Source organism: Salmo trutta, chromosome 9, assembly GCF_901001165.1.
Source record: "Salmo trutta chromosome 9, fSalTru1.1, whole genome shotgun sequence".
Classification (NCBI taxonomy): Eukaryota; Metazoa; Chordata; class Actinopteri; order Salmoniformes; family Salmonidae; genus Salmo; species Salmo trutta.
In genome coordinates this window covers 25,489,397-25,509,470 of record NC_042965.1, presented here as the reverse complement: position 1 = coordinate 25,509,470, position 20,074 = coordinate 25,489,397, and the positions used below count along the sequence as shown (strand labels likewise).

The 20,074-nt window shown below is 44.0% G+C and overlaps 1 protein-coding gene across 5 annotated transcripts in view; it reads left to right on the top strand.

Moving 5' to 3' along the window:
* LOC115200312 (solute carrier family 23 member 2) overlaps positions 1–18,806 on the top strand; it is a 69,633-nt gene extending 50,827 nt beyond the window's left edge. For all 5 annotated transcript variants that reach the window (XM_029763268.1, XM_029763267.1, XM_029763269.1 and 2 more), the window contains exons 6-15: positions 1,477–1,565; positions 4,148–4,218; positions 4,869–5,050; positions 7,226–7,346; positions 13,238–13,394; positions 13,526–13,673; positions 13,860–13,965; positions 14,533–14,800; positions 14,923–15,018; positions 16,253–18,806. In XM_029763268.1, the coding sequence (XP_029619128.1) occupies positions 1,477–1,565; positions 4,148–4,218; positions 4,869–5,050; positions 7,226–7,346; positions 13,238–13,394; positions 13,526–13,673; positions 13,860–13,965; positions 14,533–14,800; positions 14,923–15,018; positions 16,253–16,524 (1,510 nt within the window). In that variant the 3' untranslated portion in view covers positions 16,525–18,806. The remainder of the gene's footprint in view (positions 1–1,476; positions 1,566–4,147; positions 4,219–4,868; positions 5,051–7,225; positions 7,347–13,237; positions 13,395–13,525; positions 13,674–13,859; positions 13,966–14,532; positions 14,801–14,922; positions 15,019–16,252) is intronic.
* Positions 18,807–20,074: the final 1,268 nt, after the last annotated feature.

Below are 20,074 nucleotides of genomic sequence, written 5' to 3'. Positions count from 1 at the left end.
TGTGTCACCATAGCAACATGGATAAGGTGGGAGTGGAGGGAGGGAAGAAATGAGCACTGAGGTAGAGGGCTGGAAATGAGGTAGAGGGCTGGAGATAGATGAGAGGAGGACTGAGGTAGAGGGCTGGAGATAGATGAGAGGAGGACTGAGGTAGAGGGCTGGAGATGTGGACTGACGCATAAGGGTGGGGTGAGGGAGAGGGGGAGAGAGAGGGAAGGGATGTATAGAGTAAAATGAATGAATGGATGGAAAGAGGAATAGAGAAATGGGGAGAGGAGATGAGTGCTAGTGGCTGTGTTTGAGTCATGGTGCTAAGTGAGGTCAGATCAGTGAGGTCAGATCACAAACACTCTAGGAAAGGTGATTTTGTGTGTGTGTTTACGTGTCATTGTGTGCACAGCTGGTCCCACCTGCGGACAACATGTGACCCTCTGAGGTAGATGAGTGCTGCTGGGTAAATTGGCGTCTGCATTTGTCACGATCTCTCGGTCTCTCACCCCCCCCACCCCACACACACACACACACACACACGTCAGTGACGCTGACACTCAAATGGCCCATATTTCATTTAGAGCAAACATTCAAATACCAAGCGGCCTTTTAAAGGTGCGTAGGGTGTTTTGCCTTTCATGCCAGCGACCCGGGTTCGCTTCCCTGCCCCACCGTTCACTACATTAGTATCAGACGTGCGATAGCACCTGTGAGGCCAGCGGAACACATGGCCCGGATGTGTGAGGGGGCTGAGTAGTCGACACACGGGGACGTGGTTTCCCGTTTGAACCGGGCAGTGTAGTGATCCTTGCTATAGGAGCCACATTACAATTCACACCAAGTGGGTTAACCCCATTGGTGCAATACGTAGGGTGTTTGCCTTTTACACTAGTGACCTGGGTCCGCTGCAGTACATTGATCGATTTAATCTGGTTGGTCATCAGAGTTAATGATGGTGTGTCATTGCACACTGACCAGCATTCAAATCAATCCCAATTATCAGCCAGCACCTGCTCCGTTCAAACAGCGCAGCTCTGTCAGTGTCCATGCTGTTACTGTTGCCTAACCAGGGTAGACCCTGCTGCTCAACGTTCACTAGTGACATCTAGCGGACAAACAGGAGAACGGTTGCTTGCGCCACTGGAACCCACAGCTATAAAGGCCACATAACACTGGCTTAATCATCACATAACCATCATGCTATGATGACTGACTTTACACTGTTTTACCACTGACTGACACTAACAATGTTTCCATCAACTGACTGAATCGACTTAGTGATAGATCAGCGATTTTACGTGTGTGGACGTGATATACAAAACGAGATATATTGAAGAGATATACAGAATATGCTATGTCAAGTAACAATAGGTACAATGCAAGTAGAGTGAAAAGTTTCCTACTGAGCAGCGAGGTCGTGTATTGGAGGAATGTGTGCATGTGTATTCTTACTAATAGAGTAATTGTGCGGTGTTGTTGTTCCAGGCTTCCTCTGTTCCAGGCGAGTGCATTTGCCTTCCTGGCTCCCGCCAGAGCAATCCTGTCACTAGACAAGTGGAAGTGCAACGCTACAGGTAAACACACACACAAATGCATACACAGGTGAGTACACACACCCCACAAGTACCTTCATTATGACCTGGTCTCACCCTCACTCTCCTGCTCACGTGAGCTGGCATCAGTAGAGCTGACTGGAATCTCAGCTGGCATCAGATGAGTTTCTCAGGTTGGCATCAGATTAGGCTTTCAGGTTTGGTGCAAAGGTGTGTTAATGTCAGTGTTTTGGAAGAACGTTGTATTTCACTTGTCGGTGGTTTAGATTTTGTTAAACATATACTGAACAAAAAAATATAAACGCTACATGCAACAATTTCAAAGACTTTGTTACAGTTCATATAAGAAAATCAGTCAATTGAAATAAATTCATTGTCCCTTATCTATGGATTTCACATGACTGGGAAAACAAATATGCATACGTTTGTCAAAGATGCCTTAACAAAAAAAACTGTCAGTATCTGGTGTGACTAGGGTTGTGTTGACCATATTACCGCCACACCGGCGGTCATGAAGGCAGTCAAATTCCACGTGACCATTTAGTCCTGGTAACTAGGCTTCCCCAAGCTATGATGCTGCTGATGGTCATTCGTAGCCTACCAAACTTGCTAACTGCCTGGTACTCAGCACTCCATTGTCCCTCTAATCACTCTTGATATCAATGCAAATCATCAAATGTATTTATAAAGCCCTTCTTACATCAGCCCTTCTGTACAGAAACCCAGCCTAAAACCCCAAACAGCAAGCAATGCGGGTGTAGAAGCACAGTGGCTAGGAAAAACTCCCTAGAAATGCCAGAACCTAGGAAGAAACCTAAAGAGGAACCAGGCTATGAGGGGTGGCCAGTCCTTTTCTGGCTGTGCTGGGTGGAGATTATAACAGAACATGGCCAAGATGTTCAAATGTTCATAGATGACCAGCAGGGTCAAATAATAATCACAGTGGTTGTCAAGGGTGCAACAGGTCAGCACCTCAGGAGTAAATGTCAGTTGGTTTTTCATAGCTGACCATTCAGAGTATCTCAACCGCTCATGCTGTCTATAGAGAGTTGAAAACAGCAGGTCTGGGACAGGTAGCACGTCCGGTGAACAGGTCAGGGTTCCATAGCCGCAGGCAGAACAGTTGAAACTGGAGCAGTTGCACGGCCAGGTGGTCTGGGGACAGCAAGGATTCATCAGGCCAGGTAGTCCTGAGGTATGGTCCTAGGGCTCAGGTCCTCCGAATGGGAGAAAGAAGGAGAGAGAGAATTGGAGTGAGCATACTTAAATTCACACAGGACACCGGATAAGACAGGAGAAATACTCCAGATATAACAGACTGACCCTAGCCCCCTGACACATAAACTACTGCAGCATAAAAACTGGAGGCTGAGACAGGAGGGGTCGGGAGACACTGTGGCCCCATCCGACGATACCCCCAGACAGGGCCAAATAGGCAGGATATACCCCCACCCACTTTGCTAAAGCACAGCCCCCACACCACTAGAGGGATATCTTCAACAACCAACTTACCATCCTGAGACAAGGCTGAGTATAGCCCACAAAGATCTCCGCCACGGCACAACCCAATGGGTAGCGCCAACCCAGACAGGAAGATCACATCAGTGACTCAACCCACTCAAGTGATGTACCCCTCCTAGGGACTACATGGAAGAGCCACCAGTAAGCCATTGACTCAGCCCCTGTAATAGGGTTAGAAGCAGAGAATCCCAGTGGAGAGAGGGGAACCGGCCAGGCAGAGACAAAGGGTGGTTCGTTGCTTCAGTGCCTTTCCGTTCACCTTCACACTCCTGGGCCAGACTACACTCAATCATAGGACCTACTGAAGAGATTAGTCTTCAATAAAGACTTAAAGGTTGAGACCGAGTCTGCGTCTCTCACATGGGTAGGCAGACCATTGCATAAAAATGGAGCGCTAAAGGAGAAAGCCCTGCCTCCCAGCTGTTTGCAAATGTAATCAAAAATCGAATCAAACACTTCGAGACCCCATGAGCTCATGTTGTGCAACATTTCTATAGGCTTTGCAATTGTGTGAGAAAACAGAGTGATGGCCTCTATTAAAAAGAGGAGGATCCCATATTTCTCAACTTTCCTAATATTAAGCAAATATTAAGCACATTGCTTATCTTTACAACAGGAGTATAGCCTACCTGGCTGGCATGAAAATGAACCACAGGAAAAGCATCCTCCATTCGCTATTTAAGTGCAAAGATGACATCGAGACAGGTGCATGGTAATGGTCCATTCTAAATGAAAACGAATTTGACAAATATATTATTTAGCATACAGTACCAGTCAAAAGTTTGGACACACCTACTCATTCCAGGGTTTTTCTTTATTTTTCCTATTTTCTACATTGTGTAGAATAATAGTGTAGACATCAAAACTATGAAATAACACGTATATGGAATCGGGTAGTAACCAATAAAGTGTTAAATAACTCAAAATATATTTTATTTGAGATTCTTCGAAGTAGCCACCCTTTGCCTTGATGACAGCTTTGCACACTCAGAACGATAAATGTGTTTAATCATTCTTCTCTCTTCTTTCTGTTTCTCTATTTTCTTTTTTTCCTCTCTTTCTCCATTATTTCTGTCCCTCAGTGGTTCCACCCATGTTCAACGAAACCGAGCTGTTCAACACTGAACACATCTGGCATCCCCGAATACGAGAGGTGAGAGGGGGAGAAGCTCTGGAATGAGAGATGGAGGGGGTGACATGGGAGATATTTTAAAAGTACCCAAACCATTACCTTGCATTAGTGTACAGAGAGAGGTCTACTCCTGTGTTCTGTGTCAGTGTTGTTCAAAGCCCATGTTGGCCCATCAGCGGCACCTAGTCACAGACTAAAACGTAGAGTCGAAAGAGTTGTAATTGAAGATGCTTGTTGAGGCCTGTTGCTGTGACTCAGCCTTTGTGTGTGTGTGTGCGCGTGCACAGATTATGACAGAGGCGGTTAACTCCCATTAACCTTTTTATAAGGCTTGTGTAAGTGAGTTTGGTAACCCTGTTTTGACACGTGTGTGAGGGGATGACTCAACGAAGATGTCACGATGAATAGAATTAGAGACATGGACATTGATAGGCTTGAGGGGGAGTAGTAATTTCATTAAACAGTCATTCATTTTACAGACTTGTTCCAGGTGTTGCGATTTCTCTTATAAAGGAAAAATAAAGATAACTTCCTCTCTATGATCACTTCTCTAAATGGAAATGATAACTGCGTATATACAGTTAATTAGGGACTTTGGCACATAAAGTACTTTATTATGAAATGACATTACAAATTGTACTATTCTCTCTCTTTGCCCCCCCCCCCCCCAGATCCAGGGGGCTATCATTGTGTCGTCTCTGATAGAGGTGTGTATCGGCTTCCTGGGGCTTCCAGGGCTCCTGTTGAAATACATCGGCCCTCTGACCATCACCCCAACTGTGGCCCTCATCGGCCTTTCTGGCTTCCAGGCTGCAGGGGAGAGAGCAGGGAAACACTGGGGCATCGCCATGCTGTGAGTAGTACACTGTGGTTCTAGGCTTTCCTGACCTGATTAGTTCCCTGTACAGTTCCCAACCCTCTAAGTTTACTATACTGTCTGTTGTCTTGTTATGATGCAAGGCACATTTCTTGGACAACAAAATGCTATCTTATCTATCTTATGTTATATTATTAGACTGATTCCCGCCCCCAGAGGCATCCTTAAATAATCAATTACCGTAACTGCCCATTACACAGCCAGTCAGAAACCATTCCCAGTCGACACAGCTGCCCTGCAGAATGGAGGTGGGAACACAGTGATGCTCCAGACAGAGAGCTCTGGGTCACGAGGTTCAGCAGAGCTGTGTCTGCTGGTAACTGTTTCTGTCTTCCGTTTAGTTATTCATTCATTTATTTTATATTTTGGTAAATTTGTCTTGCAACTCATCTCAAACAGCACAGCATCACATACAGTTCATTCGGGAAGTATTCAGACCCCTTCCCTTTTTCCAAATGTAGTTACGTTACAGCCTTATTCTAAAATGTATTAAATATTAGTTTTTCATCATCAGTCTACACACAATACCCTATAATAACAAAGCGAAAACAGGTTTTTAGAAATTTTGGCAAATGTATAATTTTTTGTGTAATGTATAATACCTTATGTGTATAAGTATTCAGACCCTTTGCTATGACATTTGAAATTGAGCTCAGGTGCATCCTGTTTCCATTGATCGTCCTTTAGATGTTTCTACAACTTGATTAGAGTCCACCGGTGGTAAATTCAATTGATTGGACATGATTTGGAAAGGCACACACCTGTCTATATAAGGTACCACTGACCTTATGGCTTGGTTTTTGCTCTGTCAAAGGAATTGTCTGTAGAGCGCCAAGATAGTGTCGAGGCACAGATCTGGGGAAGGCTACCAAAACATTTCTGCAGTATTGAAGGTCCCCAAGATCACAGTGGCCTCCATAATTTTTAAATTGAAGAAGTTTGGAACCACCAATACTCTTCCTAGAGCTGGCCGTTCGGCCAAACTGAGCAATCAGGGGAGAAGGGCCTTGGTCAGGAAAGTGACCAAGAACCCGAGGGTCACTCTGACAGAGCTCCAGAATTCCTCTGGAGATGGGAGAACCTTCCAGAAGGACAACCATCTCTGCAGCACTCCACCAATCATGCCTTTATATGGTAAAGTGGCCAGACGGAAGCCACTCCTCAGTAAAAGGTACATGACGGCCCGCTTGGAGTTTGCCAAAAGTCACCTAAAGGACTCTGACCATGAGAAACAAGATTTTCTGGTCTGATGAAACCAAAATGTAAATCTGTGGCCTGAATGCCAAGCATCACATCTGGAGGAAACCTGGTGAAACATGGTGGTGTCAGCATCATGCTGTGGGGATTTTTTTGTAGCTGCAGGGACTGGGAGACTAGTCAGGATCGAGGGAAAGCTGTAGTACAAAGAGATCCTTGATGAAAATCTGCTCCAGAGCGCTCAGGAGCTCAGACTGGGGCGAAGGTTCACCTTCCAACAGGACAACGACCCTAAGCACACAGCCAAGACAACGCAGGAGTGGCTTCGGGACAAGTCTCTGAATGTCCTTGAGTGGCCCAGCCAGAGCCCGGACTTGAACCCGATCAAACGTCTCTGGTGAGACCTGAAAATAGCTGTGAAGCAAGGCTCCCCATCCAACCTGAAAGAGTTTGAGAGGATCTGCAGAGAAGAATGGGAAAAACTCCCCAAATACAGATGTGCCAGGCTTGTAGGATCATACCCAAGAAGACTCTAGGCTGTAATCGCTGTCAAAGGTGCTTCAACAAAGTACTGAGTAAAGGGTCTGAATACTTATGTAAATGTAATATTTCAGTTTTATACATTTTCTTAATCAATTAGCAAAAATGTCAAAAACTAGTTTTTGCTTTGTCATTATTGGGTAATGTGTATAGATTGATGAGGGGAAAAAACAACATTTTAGAATAAGGCAGTATTGTAACAAAATGTGGAAAAAGTGAAGCTTCTTTGTAATTTCTTTGAGTTATCAATTAATTGATTTTATTGTCTCTTTTGAGAATGAAACCTTTGGATCCAGACGTCTTTATGGCAGTCTTTATAGGAGGGTTATTGCTTCTTTTTACAAATGTTTAACCGTTCTACAGACCCTTGGCTGCTGTATTTCTTACTTGTGAGCTCTCTCTGTCTCTCTGTAGGACTATATTCCTGGTGTTGTTGTTCTCTCAGTATGCGAGGAACGTACAGCTTCCTCTGCCCATCTACAAGGCTAAGAAAGGATGGACCTCTTATAGATTACAGCTCTTCAAGATGTTCCCTGTGAGTACCCTCGCGCACATTGATATATATATCTCACAAAAGTGAGTACACCCCTCACATTTTTGTAAATATTTGAGTATATCTTTTCATGTGACAACACTGAAGAAATGACACTTTGCTACAATGTAAAGTAGTGAGTGTACAGCTTGTATAACAGTGTAAATGTGCTGTCCCCTCAAAATAACACAACACACAGCCATTAATGTCTAAACCGCTGGCAACAAAAGTGAGTACACCCCTAAGTGAAAATGTCCAAATTGGGCCCAAAGTGTCAATATTTTGTGCGGCCACCATCATTTTCCAGCACTGCCTTAACCCTCTTGGGTATGGAGTTCACCAGAGCTTCACAGGTTGCCACTGGAGTCCTCTTCCATGACGACATCACGGAGCTGGTGGATGTTAGAGACCTTGCACTCCTCCACCTTCTGTTTGAGGATGCCCCACAGATGCTCAATAGGGTTTAGGTCTGGAGACATGCTTGGCCAGTCCATCACCTTCACCCTCAGCTTCTTTAGCAAGGCAGTGGTCGTCTTGGAGGTGTGTTTGGGGTCGTTATCATGTTGGAATACTGCCCTGCGGCCCAGTCTCCGAAGGGAGGGGATCATGCTCTGCTTCAGTATGTCACAGTACATGTTGGCATTCATGGTTCCCTCAATGAACTGTAGCTCCCCAGTGCCGGCAGCACTCATGCAGCCCCAGACCATGACACTCCCACCACCATGCTTGACTGTAGGCAAGACACACTTGTCTTTGTACTCCTCACCTAGTTGCCGCCACACACGTTTGACACCATTTGAACCAAATAAGTTTCTTGGTCTCATCAGACCACAGGACATGGCTCCAGTAATCCATGTCCTTAGTCTACTTGTCTTCAGCAAACTGTTTGCGGGCTTTCTTGTGCATCATCTTTAGAATAGGCTTCTTTCTGGGACGACAGCCATGCAGACCAATTTGATGCAGTGTGTGGCGTATGGTCTGAGCACTGACAGGCTGACCCCCCACCCCTTCAACCTCTGCAGCAATGCTGGCAGCACTCATACGTCTATTTCCCAAAAGCAACCTCTGGATATGACGCTGAGCACGTACACTCAACTTCTTTGGTCGACCATGGCGAGGCCTGTTCTGAGTGAAACATGTCCTGTTAAACCGCTGTATGGTCTTGGCCACCGTGCTGCAGCTCAGTTTCAGGGTCTTGGCAATCTTCTTATAGCCCAGGCCATCTTTATGTAGAGCAACAATTCTTTTTTTCAGATCCTCAGAGAGTTCTTTGCCATGAGGTGCCATGTTGAACTTCCAGTGACCAGTCAGTATGAGGGAGTGTGAGAGCGATGACACCAAATTTAACACACCTGCTCCCCATTCACACCTGAGACCTTGTAACACTAACGAGTCACATGACACCGGGCAGGGAAAATGGCTAATTGGGCCCAATTTGGACATTTTCACTTAGGGGTGTACTCACTTTTGTTGCCAGCGGTTTAGACATTAATGGCTGTGTGTTGTGTTATTTTGAGGGGACAGCACATTTACACTGTTATACTTGCTGTACACTCACTACTTTACATTGTAGCAAAGTGTCATTTCTTCAGTGTTGTCACATGAAAAGATATACTCAAATATTTACAAAAATGTGAGGGGTGTACTCACTTTCGTGAGAGAGATATATATATATATATATATATATATACATACACACACTGATGCCCACAGAACAATTGAGAAATTCACTAGCAGGGGCACACGTGAGCGCACAAACACACACCTAGACACACATCACTTCTCCTGGAACAGTGTGTTCTTTGATCTGATCTGTCACGGATCAAGTGAGGTCAGATCAATGGGTACACACTCCTCCATCCTCCCATTACTTGTTGAGTCCTGCTTTTCTAATATTATTCACCTCCCCTGTAGGGCTGGGCAATATGACAAGATATATATATATATATATATATATATATATATATATATATATATATATATATATATATATATATATGTGGGCATCAGTGTGTGCATCAGTGTGTGTGTGTGTGTGTGTGTGTATGTATGTATATATATATATATATATATATATGTATATGTGTATATGTGTATATGTATATGTATGTATGTATGTGTATGTATATATATGTATATGTGTATGTATATATATGTGTATATATATGTGTGTATACATATATATATGTATATATATGTATATATATGTACATATACATATATATACTGCTCAAAAAAATTAAGGGAACACTAAAATAACACATCCTAGATCTGAATGAATGAAATAATCTTATTAAATACTTTTTTCTTTACATAGTTGAATGTGCTGACAACAAAATCACACAAAAAGAATCAATGGAAATCCAATTTATCAACCCATGGAGGTCTGGATTTGGAGTCACACTCAAAATTAAAGTGGAAAACCACACTACAGGCTGATCCAACTTTGATGTAATGTCCTTAAAACAAGTCAAAATGAGGCTCAGTATTGTGTGTGTGTGTGGCCACGTGCCTGTATGACCTCCCTACAACGCCTGGGCATGCTCCTGATGAGGTGGCGGATGGTCTCCTGAGGGATCTCCTCCCAGACCTGGACTAAAGCATCCGCCAACTCCTGGACAGTCTGTGGTGCAACGTGGCGTTGGTGGATGGAGCGAGACATGATGTCCCAGATGTGATCAATTGGATTCAGGTCTGGGGAACGGGTGGGCCAGTCCATAGCATCAATGCCTTCCTCTTGCAGGAACTGCTGACACACTCCAGCCACATGAGGTCTAGCATTGTCTTGCATTAGGAGGAACCCAGGGCCAACCGCACCAGCATATGGTCTCACAAGGGATCTGAGGATCTCATCTCAGTACCTAATGGCAGTCAGGCTACCTCTTGCGAGGGCTGTGCGGCCCCCCAAAGAAATGCCACCCCACACCATGACTGACCCACCGCCAAACCGGTCATGCTGGAGGATGTTGCAGGCAGCAGAACGTTCTCCACGGCGTCTCCAGACTCTGACACGTCTGTCACATGTGCTCAGTGTGAACCTGCTTTCATCTGTGAAGAGCACAGGGCGCCAGTGGCGAATTTGCCAATCTTGGTGTTCTCTGGCAAATGCCAAATGTCCTGCACGGTGTTGGGCTGTAAGCACAACCCCCACCTGTGAACGTCAGGCCCTCATACCACCCTCATGGAGTCTATTTCTGACCGTTTGAGCAGACACATGCACATTTGTGGCCTGCTGGAGGTCATTTTGCAGGGCTCTGGCAGTGCTCCTCCTGCTCCTCCTTGCACAAAGGCGGAGGTAGCGGTCCTGCTGCTGGGTTGTTGCCCTCCTACGGCCTCCTCCACGTCTCCTGGTGTACTGGCCTGTCTCCTGGTAGCGCCTCCATGCTCTGGACACTACGCTGAAGACACAGCAAACCTTCTTGCCACAGCTCGCATTGATGTGCCATCCTGGATGAGCTGCACTACCTGAGCCACTTGTGTGGGTTGTAGACTCCGTCTCATGCTACCACTAGAGTGAAAGCACCGCCAGCATTCAAAAGTGACCAAAACATCAGCCAGGAAGCATAGGAACTGAGAAGTGGTCTGTGGTCACCACCTGCAGAACCACTCCTTTATTGGGGGTGTCTTGCTAATTGCCTATAATTTCCACCTGTTGTCTATTCCATTTGCACAACAGCATGTGAAATTTATTGTCAATCAGTGTTGCTTCCTAAGTGGACAGTTTCATTTCACAGAAGTGTGATTGACTTGGAGTTACATTGTGTTGTTTAAGTGTTCCCTTTATTTTTTTGAGCAGTATGTGTTTTATATATATATATATATATATTATAATATATATATATATATATTATAATATATATATATATATATATATTATAATATATATATATATTATAATATATATATATATACAGTTGAAGTCTTAGCCAAATACATATAAACTCAGTTTCACAATTCCTGACATTTAATCCTAGTAAAAATTCCCTGTCTTAGGTCAGTTAGGATCACAACTTTATTTTAAGAATGTGAAATGTCAGAATAAATGTAGAGAATGAATTATTTCTTTCATCACATTCTCAGTGGGTCAGAAGTTTACATGCATACACTCAATTAGTATTTGGTAGCATTGCCTTTAAATTGTTTAACTTGGGTCAAATGTTTCGGGTAGACTTGCGCAAGCTTCCGACAATATGTTGGGTGAATTTTGTCCCATTCCTCCTGACAGAGCAAGGTCAGGTTTGTAGGCCTCCTTGCTCGCACACGCTTTTTCAGTTCTGCCCACAAATGTTCTATAGGATTGAGGTCAGGGCTTTGTGATGGCCACTCCAATACCTTGACTTTGTTGTCCTTAAGCCATTTTGCCACAACTTTGGAAGTATGCTTGGGGTCATTGTCCATTTGGAAGACCCATTTGCGACCAAGCTTTAACTTCCTGACTGATGTTTTGAGATGTTGCTTGAATATATCCACATAATTTTCCTTCCTCATGACGCCATCTATTTTGTGAAGTGCACCAGTCCCTCCTGCAGCAAAGCACCCCCACAACATGATGCTGCCACCCCCGTGCTTCACGGTTGGGATGGTGTTCTTCAACATGCAAGCCTCCCCCTTTTTCCTCCAAACATAACAATGGTCATTTGGGTATGAAAAGTCTGACACGGACCAGAAAACCGTCCTCTGCAAAATATGCCGCAGGCCGGTCCAGACAACAGGCTCAAACACCACTAACCTCTTTTACCACCTACGCAAGAATAATGTGAAACAGTATGGAGAGAGTCTACGGATGAGACCTAAAAAAGTAAAGTTGAGTGCTTAAAACAAACCCTCAACTCAGACGTTGCAAGAGGCTTTTGCCCGCTGCACACCATATGCAAAGAATCACGAAAATGGAAGGAGATAACAGCTGCCGTTACAACTTATATCTGCAAAGACATGGCCCCAATTTACACGTTCGAGAAACGGGGGTTTGGTGAGTTGGTGTTAACACTCAACCCAAGGTACCAAATGCAAATTGATATGTGACACGTATTAATGCCAAAATAACATGCAAAACAGGCAAGCCCCCCAAAATATATATTTATTTTGTTTGCAACTATAGTTGAAGTGTTTTCTATTTACCTTTTTAGATTTTATAGATTCAAATGTTATATTTTGATACATGCTTAATTGACCATTTGCACAAAGGTTCTAAATAAAAGGAGAAATAATCAAATATGAGTAAGTACCTTTTTATTTGAGTTTAATTCAACATGTAATAAGAAATAGGCCTTTACATGTGGTCATTTTATATAAACTATTTAATCATTGAATTTACAGAAAATGTGCTATATCGTGATATGAATCGTTATCGGGATATGAAATGAGCTATATCGGGATATGAGATTTTGGCCATATCGCCCAGCCCTAATCCCCTATCTCCTCCCTCCCCATTCCTCTTCATAAGATCTGAAATGATTGTCTCCTATGGTGCGTCTCTCCCCCCTGCTGGTCATTTGATGTCATGATAGTCACCATTACAAGCAAAGAATCCTTTCCAGTGTTTACTGTATATTACACTCACTCTAATAAAGCCATCTTCATCATGCTCTCTCCCTGTCTCATTAAAGTTTAACTCTTATGTTACTATTTACTTTAACAATGTAAGAGAATAGAGTTTTTCAAATTATGATAAAATGTTAAAAGCACCCTGAAGTAGCATTCCTCCAAAGGTCTACTATTTATGAAGCTGCTCTTTACTTTTGAACTGGTGACCTCACAACTCTCCCATACTTGAATAAAGTAATCATCATCACTCTGCTACAGTTTATTATGGTGTTCTTCAGTGTAACTCACCAGGACATACTGTATGTGTTTCTCTGCGTGATTTGACAGTCATGTTTAACCCTCCCCCTCAGATCATCATGGCCATCCTGGTGTCATGGCTGATCTGTTTCATCTTCACTGTAACCAACGTTTTCCCGCCTGAGAAAGACAAGTACGGTTACTACGCCCGCACTGACGCACGCCAGGGAATACTGGCAGCTGCACCTTGGTTCAAGATCCCCTACCCCTGTGAGTTACCCTCCTTATGTTGTTCAACCTCGCCCCTAGCTAAGTCAAAACTCTTGATAAGAGCATTCAACAGGTTTGTAGCTTCCTCAAATCTTGAATGTTGTGTGTTGAGTTTGTGTTTTTACCCATAGTTCAGTGGGGTGTTCCTACGGTAACAGCGGCAGGGGTGATAGGTATGTTCAGTGCCGTGGTCGCTAGCATCATCGAGTCCATCGGGGACTACTACGCCTGTGCCCGACTCTCCTGTGCCCCCCCACCCCCTGTTCACGCCATCAACAGGTACCTGACCTTGCTCGCATAGGTCCTTGCCTAATGCACATCATAGAAAGGGTTTGCTGTAAAAGTACCATAAATCTGATTAAATCACGCAGACAATGGTTTGAATCATGACTTGATCTGTGTGTGTACCTGTAACTACCTGTCAAAACAGATACAAAAACTTTTTTTCTGTTTTTCTCTCTCTAGGGGTATATTTATGGAAGGTCTGTCCTGCGTGTTGGATGGGCTGATGGGGACAGGAAACGGCTCTACTTCCTCCAGTCCTAATATAGGCGTGCTGGGCATCACTAAGGTAACCATCACACATCAACAGAGAGTCCCACTACGAGTTCTATACTAACACTACATATTTATGTTTTAATTGAGGGGGTTCAATTAATCTCGTCCGTGTAGGCATTTTATTTTTAACCGGACAGCTATGTTGGCTCAAAACAAAAGTGACTTAATTTACCATCTGTAGTAATTCGTAGGTTTCTGTGTTTTCCCATGCGAAAGTGATTCCTTCTGATAAAAACACAATCTGCCTTCCCAATGAAAACTAGTTTGAAAATTCAAACATCTCTTTTCTATAAAATGTATGTTTTGTTTCTGGACGATGCACCATGCTGCCTTGTTGACATCATGACGGAGCGGCGCAGATTACTGTTCCATTTGAGAACGCCGCAGCTCCATCCCTGCTTTCACCCGATGATGTGACAGGCCATTGGCGGTTCATCCCATGTCAGAATAAAAAAAACTCCCTCACTGACTTGTAATCTGCTTGGATCTTATTGGCTCTGTAGAGTGGGACAGTTTTATTCTTCCTGATATCCTTTGATTCGCTCTCTCACTCCCTGCTGCTCTCTGATTGGTCCTCCAGGTAGGCAGCCGGCGTGTGATCCAGTACGGTGCTGCTATGATGCTGCTGCTAGGGCTGGTGGGTAAATTCAGTGCGTTGTTCGCCTCCCTGCCTGACCCTGTCCTGGGGGCGCTGTTCTGTACCCTGTTTGGGATGATCACAGCTGTGGGACTGTCCAACCTGCAGTTTGTAGACCTCAACTCCTCCAGGAACCTCTTTGTTTTGGGCTTCTCCATCTTCTTTGGCCTGGTGCTGCCCAGCTATCTCAAACAGAACCCTCTGGTCACTGGTGAGTAGAAGACAAGTTAGAGTGCACCACATAATTAGCTCAATGGCCTACTCCTTCAGTGTTCTCACACATTATAAAAGGACTGGGTAGCTCTCTGAACCCTCTCTTTCTCTATCTCTCAGGTGTAGTGTCGCTAGACCAGGTGTTGAACGTGCTCCTGACCACAGCCATGTTCGTAGGGGGGTCAGTGGCATTTGTGCTGGACAACACTATCCCTGGTGAGTAGACTGTGCTATCACGCTCACCGTTAGTTGTAACACTATCCCTGCTGAGTAGACTGTGCTATCACTGTTAATTATAACACTACCCCTGCTGAGTAGACTGGACTGTCACTGTTAGTTAAAACTTCATCAGGATCGGTGTCCCTTCCGCAGGACGGTTGAGCTAACGTAGGCTAATGCGATTAGCATGAGGTTATAAGTAACAAGAACATTTCCCAGGACATAGACATATCTGATATTGGCAGAAAGCTTAAATTCTTGTTAATCTAACTGCACTGTCCAATTTAGAGTAGCTATTAGTGAAAGAATACCATGCTATTGTTTGAGGAGAGTGCACAATTTTGAACATGAAAAGTTATTAATAAACAAATTAGGCACATTTGGGCAGTCTTGATACATAACAGAAATAAAATGGTTCATTGGATCAGTCAAACATGTTGCACATACACTGCCATCTGGTGGTCAAAATCTAAATTGCACCTGGGCTGGAACAATACGTTATGGTCTTTCTCTTGCATGTCAAAGGTTATGGTACAGAAAAATACAAAAGAACAGTTGGATTTTTCTTTGTATTATCTTTTACCAGATCTATTGTGTTATATTCTCCTACATTCCTTTCACATTTCCACAAACTTCAAAGTGTTTCCTTTCAAATGGTGCCAAGAATATGCATATCCTTGCTTCAGGTCCTGAGCTACAGGCAGTTAGATTTGGGTATGTCATTTTAGGCGAAAATTGAAAAAGGGGGCGGATCCTTAAGATCCTGCTGAGTAGACTGGACTGTCAGTGTTAATTATAACACTATCCCTGCTGAGTAGACTGGACTGTCAGTGTTAATTATAACACAATCCCTGCTGAGTAGACTGGACTGTCAGTGTTAATTATAACACTATCCCTGCTGAGTAGACTGGACTGTCAGTGTTAATTATAACACTATCCCTGCTGAGTAGACTGGACTGTCAGTGTTAATTATAACACTACCCCTGCTGAGTAGACTGGACTGTCAGTGTTAATTATAACACTATCCCTGCTGAGTAGACTGGACTGTCAGTGTTAATTATAACACTATCCCTGCTGAGTAGACTGGACTGTTAGTTAAAACACTACCTTGTGATTGTATTTACAGATAGGACAAGGATATCACAAACTGTTGCCTTCTCCAATTGCTCACAACCTCTTCCTCCTGTCTTCCTCTTTTCTTTCTCCTTTGTCTCTCCTTTCCTCTTGTCAGGTACCAAGGAGGAGCGAGGGATCGGGAAGTTGAAGCGAGGGTCGGGACCCAGTGCTGCGGAGCTGGAGGGGATGAGAACCTACGACCTCCCGTTTGGCATGGACTTCCTCCGTCGTCACACCGTCTTCCAGTACTTCCCCATCAGCCCCACCTTCAGTGGCTACCAGTGGAGCGCGATCCGCAAGGCCTGCAGACGTAGGGGTGGACGGGGGGAGGCAGGGAAGGCAGCAGAGATGGAGAGAGTCACAGAACCAGGGGAGAGCGGGGTATAGCAGACGGGTAGAAACGGGGTGGAGGGGAGGGGGAAGGGATGGAGCTTGGAACCATGGAAGGGAGGAGAGGGATGTAAGGGAGGGGTGGAGTTTTTGGGTTGCGTCAGTGCAGTGTGACATGCTCAACCCTGTCTGTGTGTCTGTAGAACTCCCTGTTTATGCCCTATCATGCTGTTATCAGCATGTTATAACAGGTGACATTAGTGTTATAATGTCCTTTATAGAGGAGGGTTCAGGTGGAGTTGCAACACTCTCTGGCTCTCGTCTCTACCTAGTATGTGTGCATAAGAGCAGTGTATTAGACAGCCCCTTTATTGAGGTCCCTGTCTTCCTAATACAGTATTTCTACTGGGTCGTCAAGTTAAAGCACTTATTTTCAAGGTCAACCTGTCTACATTCATTCCAAGAAATAAAAGGTTTCTTCTCAGCCGTTGAACCAAAATACTCTTAATATATTACACTCCCAGGGGCTTTGTGTGAGTGAGTGTGTGTGTGTGTATGCCCACCCATGACATTGTGATGGGGTTGTGTGTGTCACTTGCGCTGGCGCATTCCCTGTTTAAGGACAGAGATGGACAGATTGATGGACAGTATCTCATTTACAACAAACGTTTTAAAGCTGAATCATTGACACCTTACAGACCCAATGAAAATCAGACGAAGCTAGTCAGCCCTGTTTAGCAAACCTACACTGCCCGCGGTGGTTATGGGAAATGTAGTCCTGTTGAAAGGGAACTGGATGAAAGTTGGAGAGGCTTGATGCAAATTCACATTACACTAATAATTTGCCTGCACACTACATTTACACATGCACACTAGCAAGCACAAGCTTAATTGCATGCAGATAGGCAAGGTCATGCAGATAGTGTAGATGCAAGTGGCTTGTCAAATGGCAGACCTTAGCCGTGCAAAGTGATTGATCTTCGTTTCACACTATTAGTCGCAAGAGTTAATGCACAGAATCTTAGCTGAAACCTGCTCCTCTAGTTGGCTTCTACCCACATAACATGGCCACACTTCAAACACAACAGACCAGACAATGTCATCCACTGGACGAAGGGCCCTCAGTCCTGTAGCCCTAGACACTTCTCCTAGTGCCCTAGTCCTAGACACTTCTCCTAGTGCCCTAGTCCTAGACACTTCTCCTAGTGCCCTAGTCCTAGACACTTCTCGTATCGTCCTAGACACTTCTCCTAGTGCCCTAGTCCTAGTGCCCTAGTCCTAGACACTTCTCGTATCACCCTAGACACTTCTCTTATCGCCCTAGCCCTAGACATTTCTAAATGACCTCTCATAGATCTGAAGGAGAATGGATGTCAGTATCCTGGTAAAAGCTCCTTCTAGCTCTCTAAAGGGCTAGTTACATTTACATTACTCTTATCCAGAGTGACTTACAGTAGTGAATGCATACATTTCATACATTTGTTTTTTTCCCCGTACTGGTCCCCCGTGGGAATCGAACCCACAACCCTGGCGTTGCAAACACCATGCTCTACCAACTGAGCCACACGGGACCCTAGTATCACTGATTACACTGGTCTGTTTCTTTCAATCCAGCAGGTGCCATGAAGAAGTGTCTAGGCCAGGGGTAAGAGCTAGGGCTGTGGACGAGGGCTTGATTTAGGACTGGGTATGTTGATGTTCACCCAGTCAGCTTGCAAGCCTTACTGTGTCAGTATTATCTTTAGCATCGTTAACAAATGCCACCAAAACCAGCTCTCTCCTGAACGCATACACCCTCAGCCAGCTGCTGTTATTACAACTGGAATTAATACGGCATTTGAAGGTTGACTTATAAACTGCTTATAAGCCATTATTGCATAATTTAATTAGTATTAACTGCTTACAAGTCATTGTTGTAAGATTTATTAACATGTATTACCTGTAAGGACCTATAATCATGAAAAACAGACTATACAATGTAATAGTTAACAAACTGTAACAATGTTCATGAGCAGTTCATAAGGACACTTTCAAAAACTTTTTCAAATTTGTACTTTGTTTAGAGAGGCTACACCGATTTAGCGCGAAGCAGAATGCACTTGGTTAGCTAGTTGTGCGATCACAACGTAGTTTTTGAAATGCAGACCTTTTTCTATCTCACTGATGTCCTTCATTTTGTTATTGTGTTCGATTCATACTTAGTCTAGTGTTCTGTAGTGTTTGTGAGCACATTCATGGTGGTATAGGTGGTGTGACCACTGCCCAGGCCACAACCTGAGTGAAAATCATGCTATGATAAAGGCTTACATGCAGAGTCACACCAGTGCATGGTTTACAAAGGAAGGAAATGGAGAGACGCTCCACAGATTTAGCTAGGGAAATTACCAGAAAGATGCTTTGAAATCTTTTGTACCCAGATGCCTGACAAAGTGAGAGAAAAGAGGTGATTTTTATAGTACCAACCCCCTATCCCCCCACCCCCAATCCCCTCTACATCACTCACCTGCCTCACCCTCCCTTCTTCCATCCTCACATCAACTGTAGGAATCTGCACCTCAACTTCAAATACAACTTTATTTATAGTTCCTGTAACATACAGTACAGGTCACACCTCACAAGTTGAATGTCCTCTAATGACTGACTACACATTCAGTGGACCAGTAAATATCACTCTAAAGACTATTGCCAGGTAGTGCTCCCTGACTGTGTGTGTTCACATGTTTCAGAGCTGGGGTCAAGTTCAAGTCAAGAATTCAAAAACTGAGGGTGCGTCAGAAATGGCACCCTATTCCCTATATAGTGCACTGTACTACATAGAGAATCGAGTGCCATTTGCGACACAATGAGTGTGATTGACATGGAGATGACCCTCTGGAACCTCTGCTATGTGTGTCTGGACTGGAGCGCTGTGTTTTACTATGTGAGCCGTCATCTATAGAAAAGCCATGGTTGATTGTTGAGGTAGGGTTGAATTGGGACTCCTCCTGGCCAGTATAGTTGTCTATTATAAGCCTACATAACATAGTTAACTTAAAAAGATGCACAGATATGCATGATTGTGATCTTTGCAGAACCAAAATGCAAAAGAAGCACCTGTCCTTTCTTCATTCTTTCTCATCAACTATTTATCTTACTCTTACTCTTCGCTGCACCAAAACAATGAGTGGCGATAGTCACTGGTTCAGACATGTAGAAATGTAAACCATTTGAAGTAACATTTCAGATTGACTTGGATTTATCTTGTTTGTTGTTTTATTTATTTATGATTAGTAAGAAAGTCAGTGTTTAGTGGAATGTATGTGAAGCCAATTTGTGTGCCTTATGCACATTGTCAGAAAGACATTTATCAGTTTTGAGTTTACTTGTTAGAGTTTACTGGCCCTATTAGAATGTTATTCAGATTTTCCACTGAGATACTGATATTGTTAGTCCCCACAGGCAGCAGGTTAAAGTTACCTCTGGATACTGATCACAGATCAGTTTAGTGTTTTCTCCCTTAATGAGTATGGTTAGAATTTGTTGTGACTGGTCCTATATCTGTGCCTAAGGACAACTTGTACAACAAGCTCTATGGAGGGAGAGGCTCCAGCATGTACTCTTAGAACCT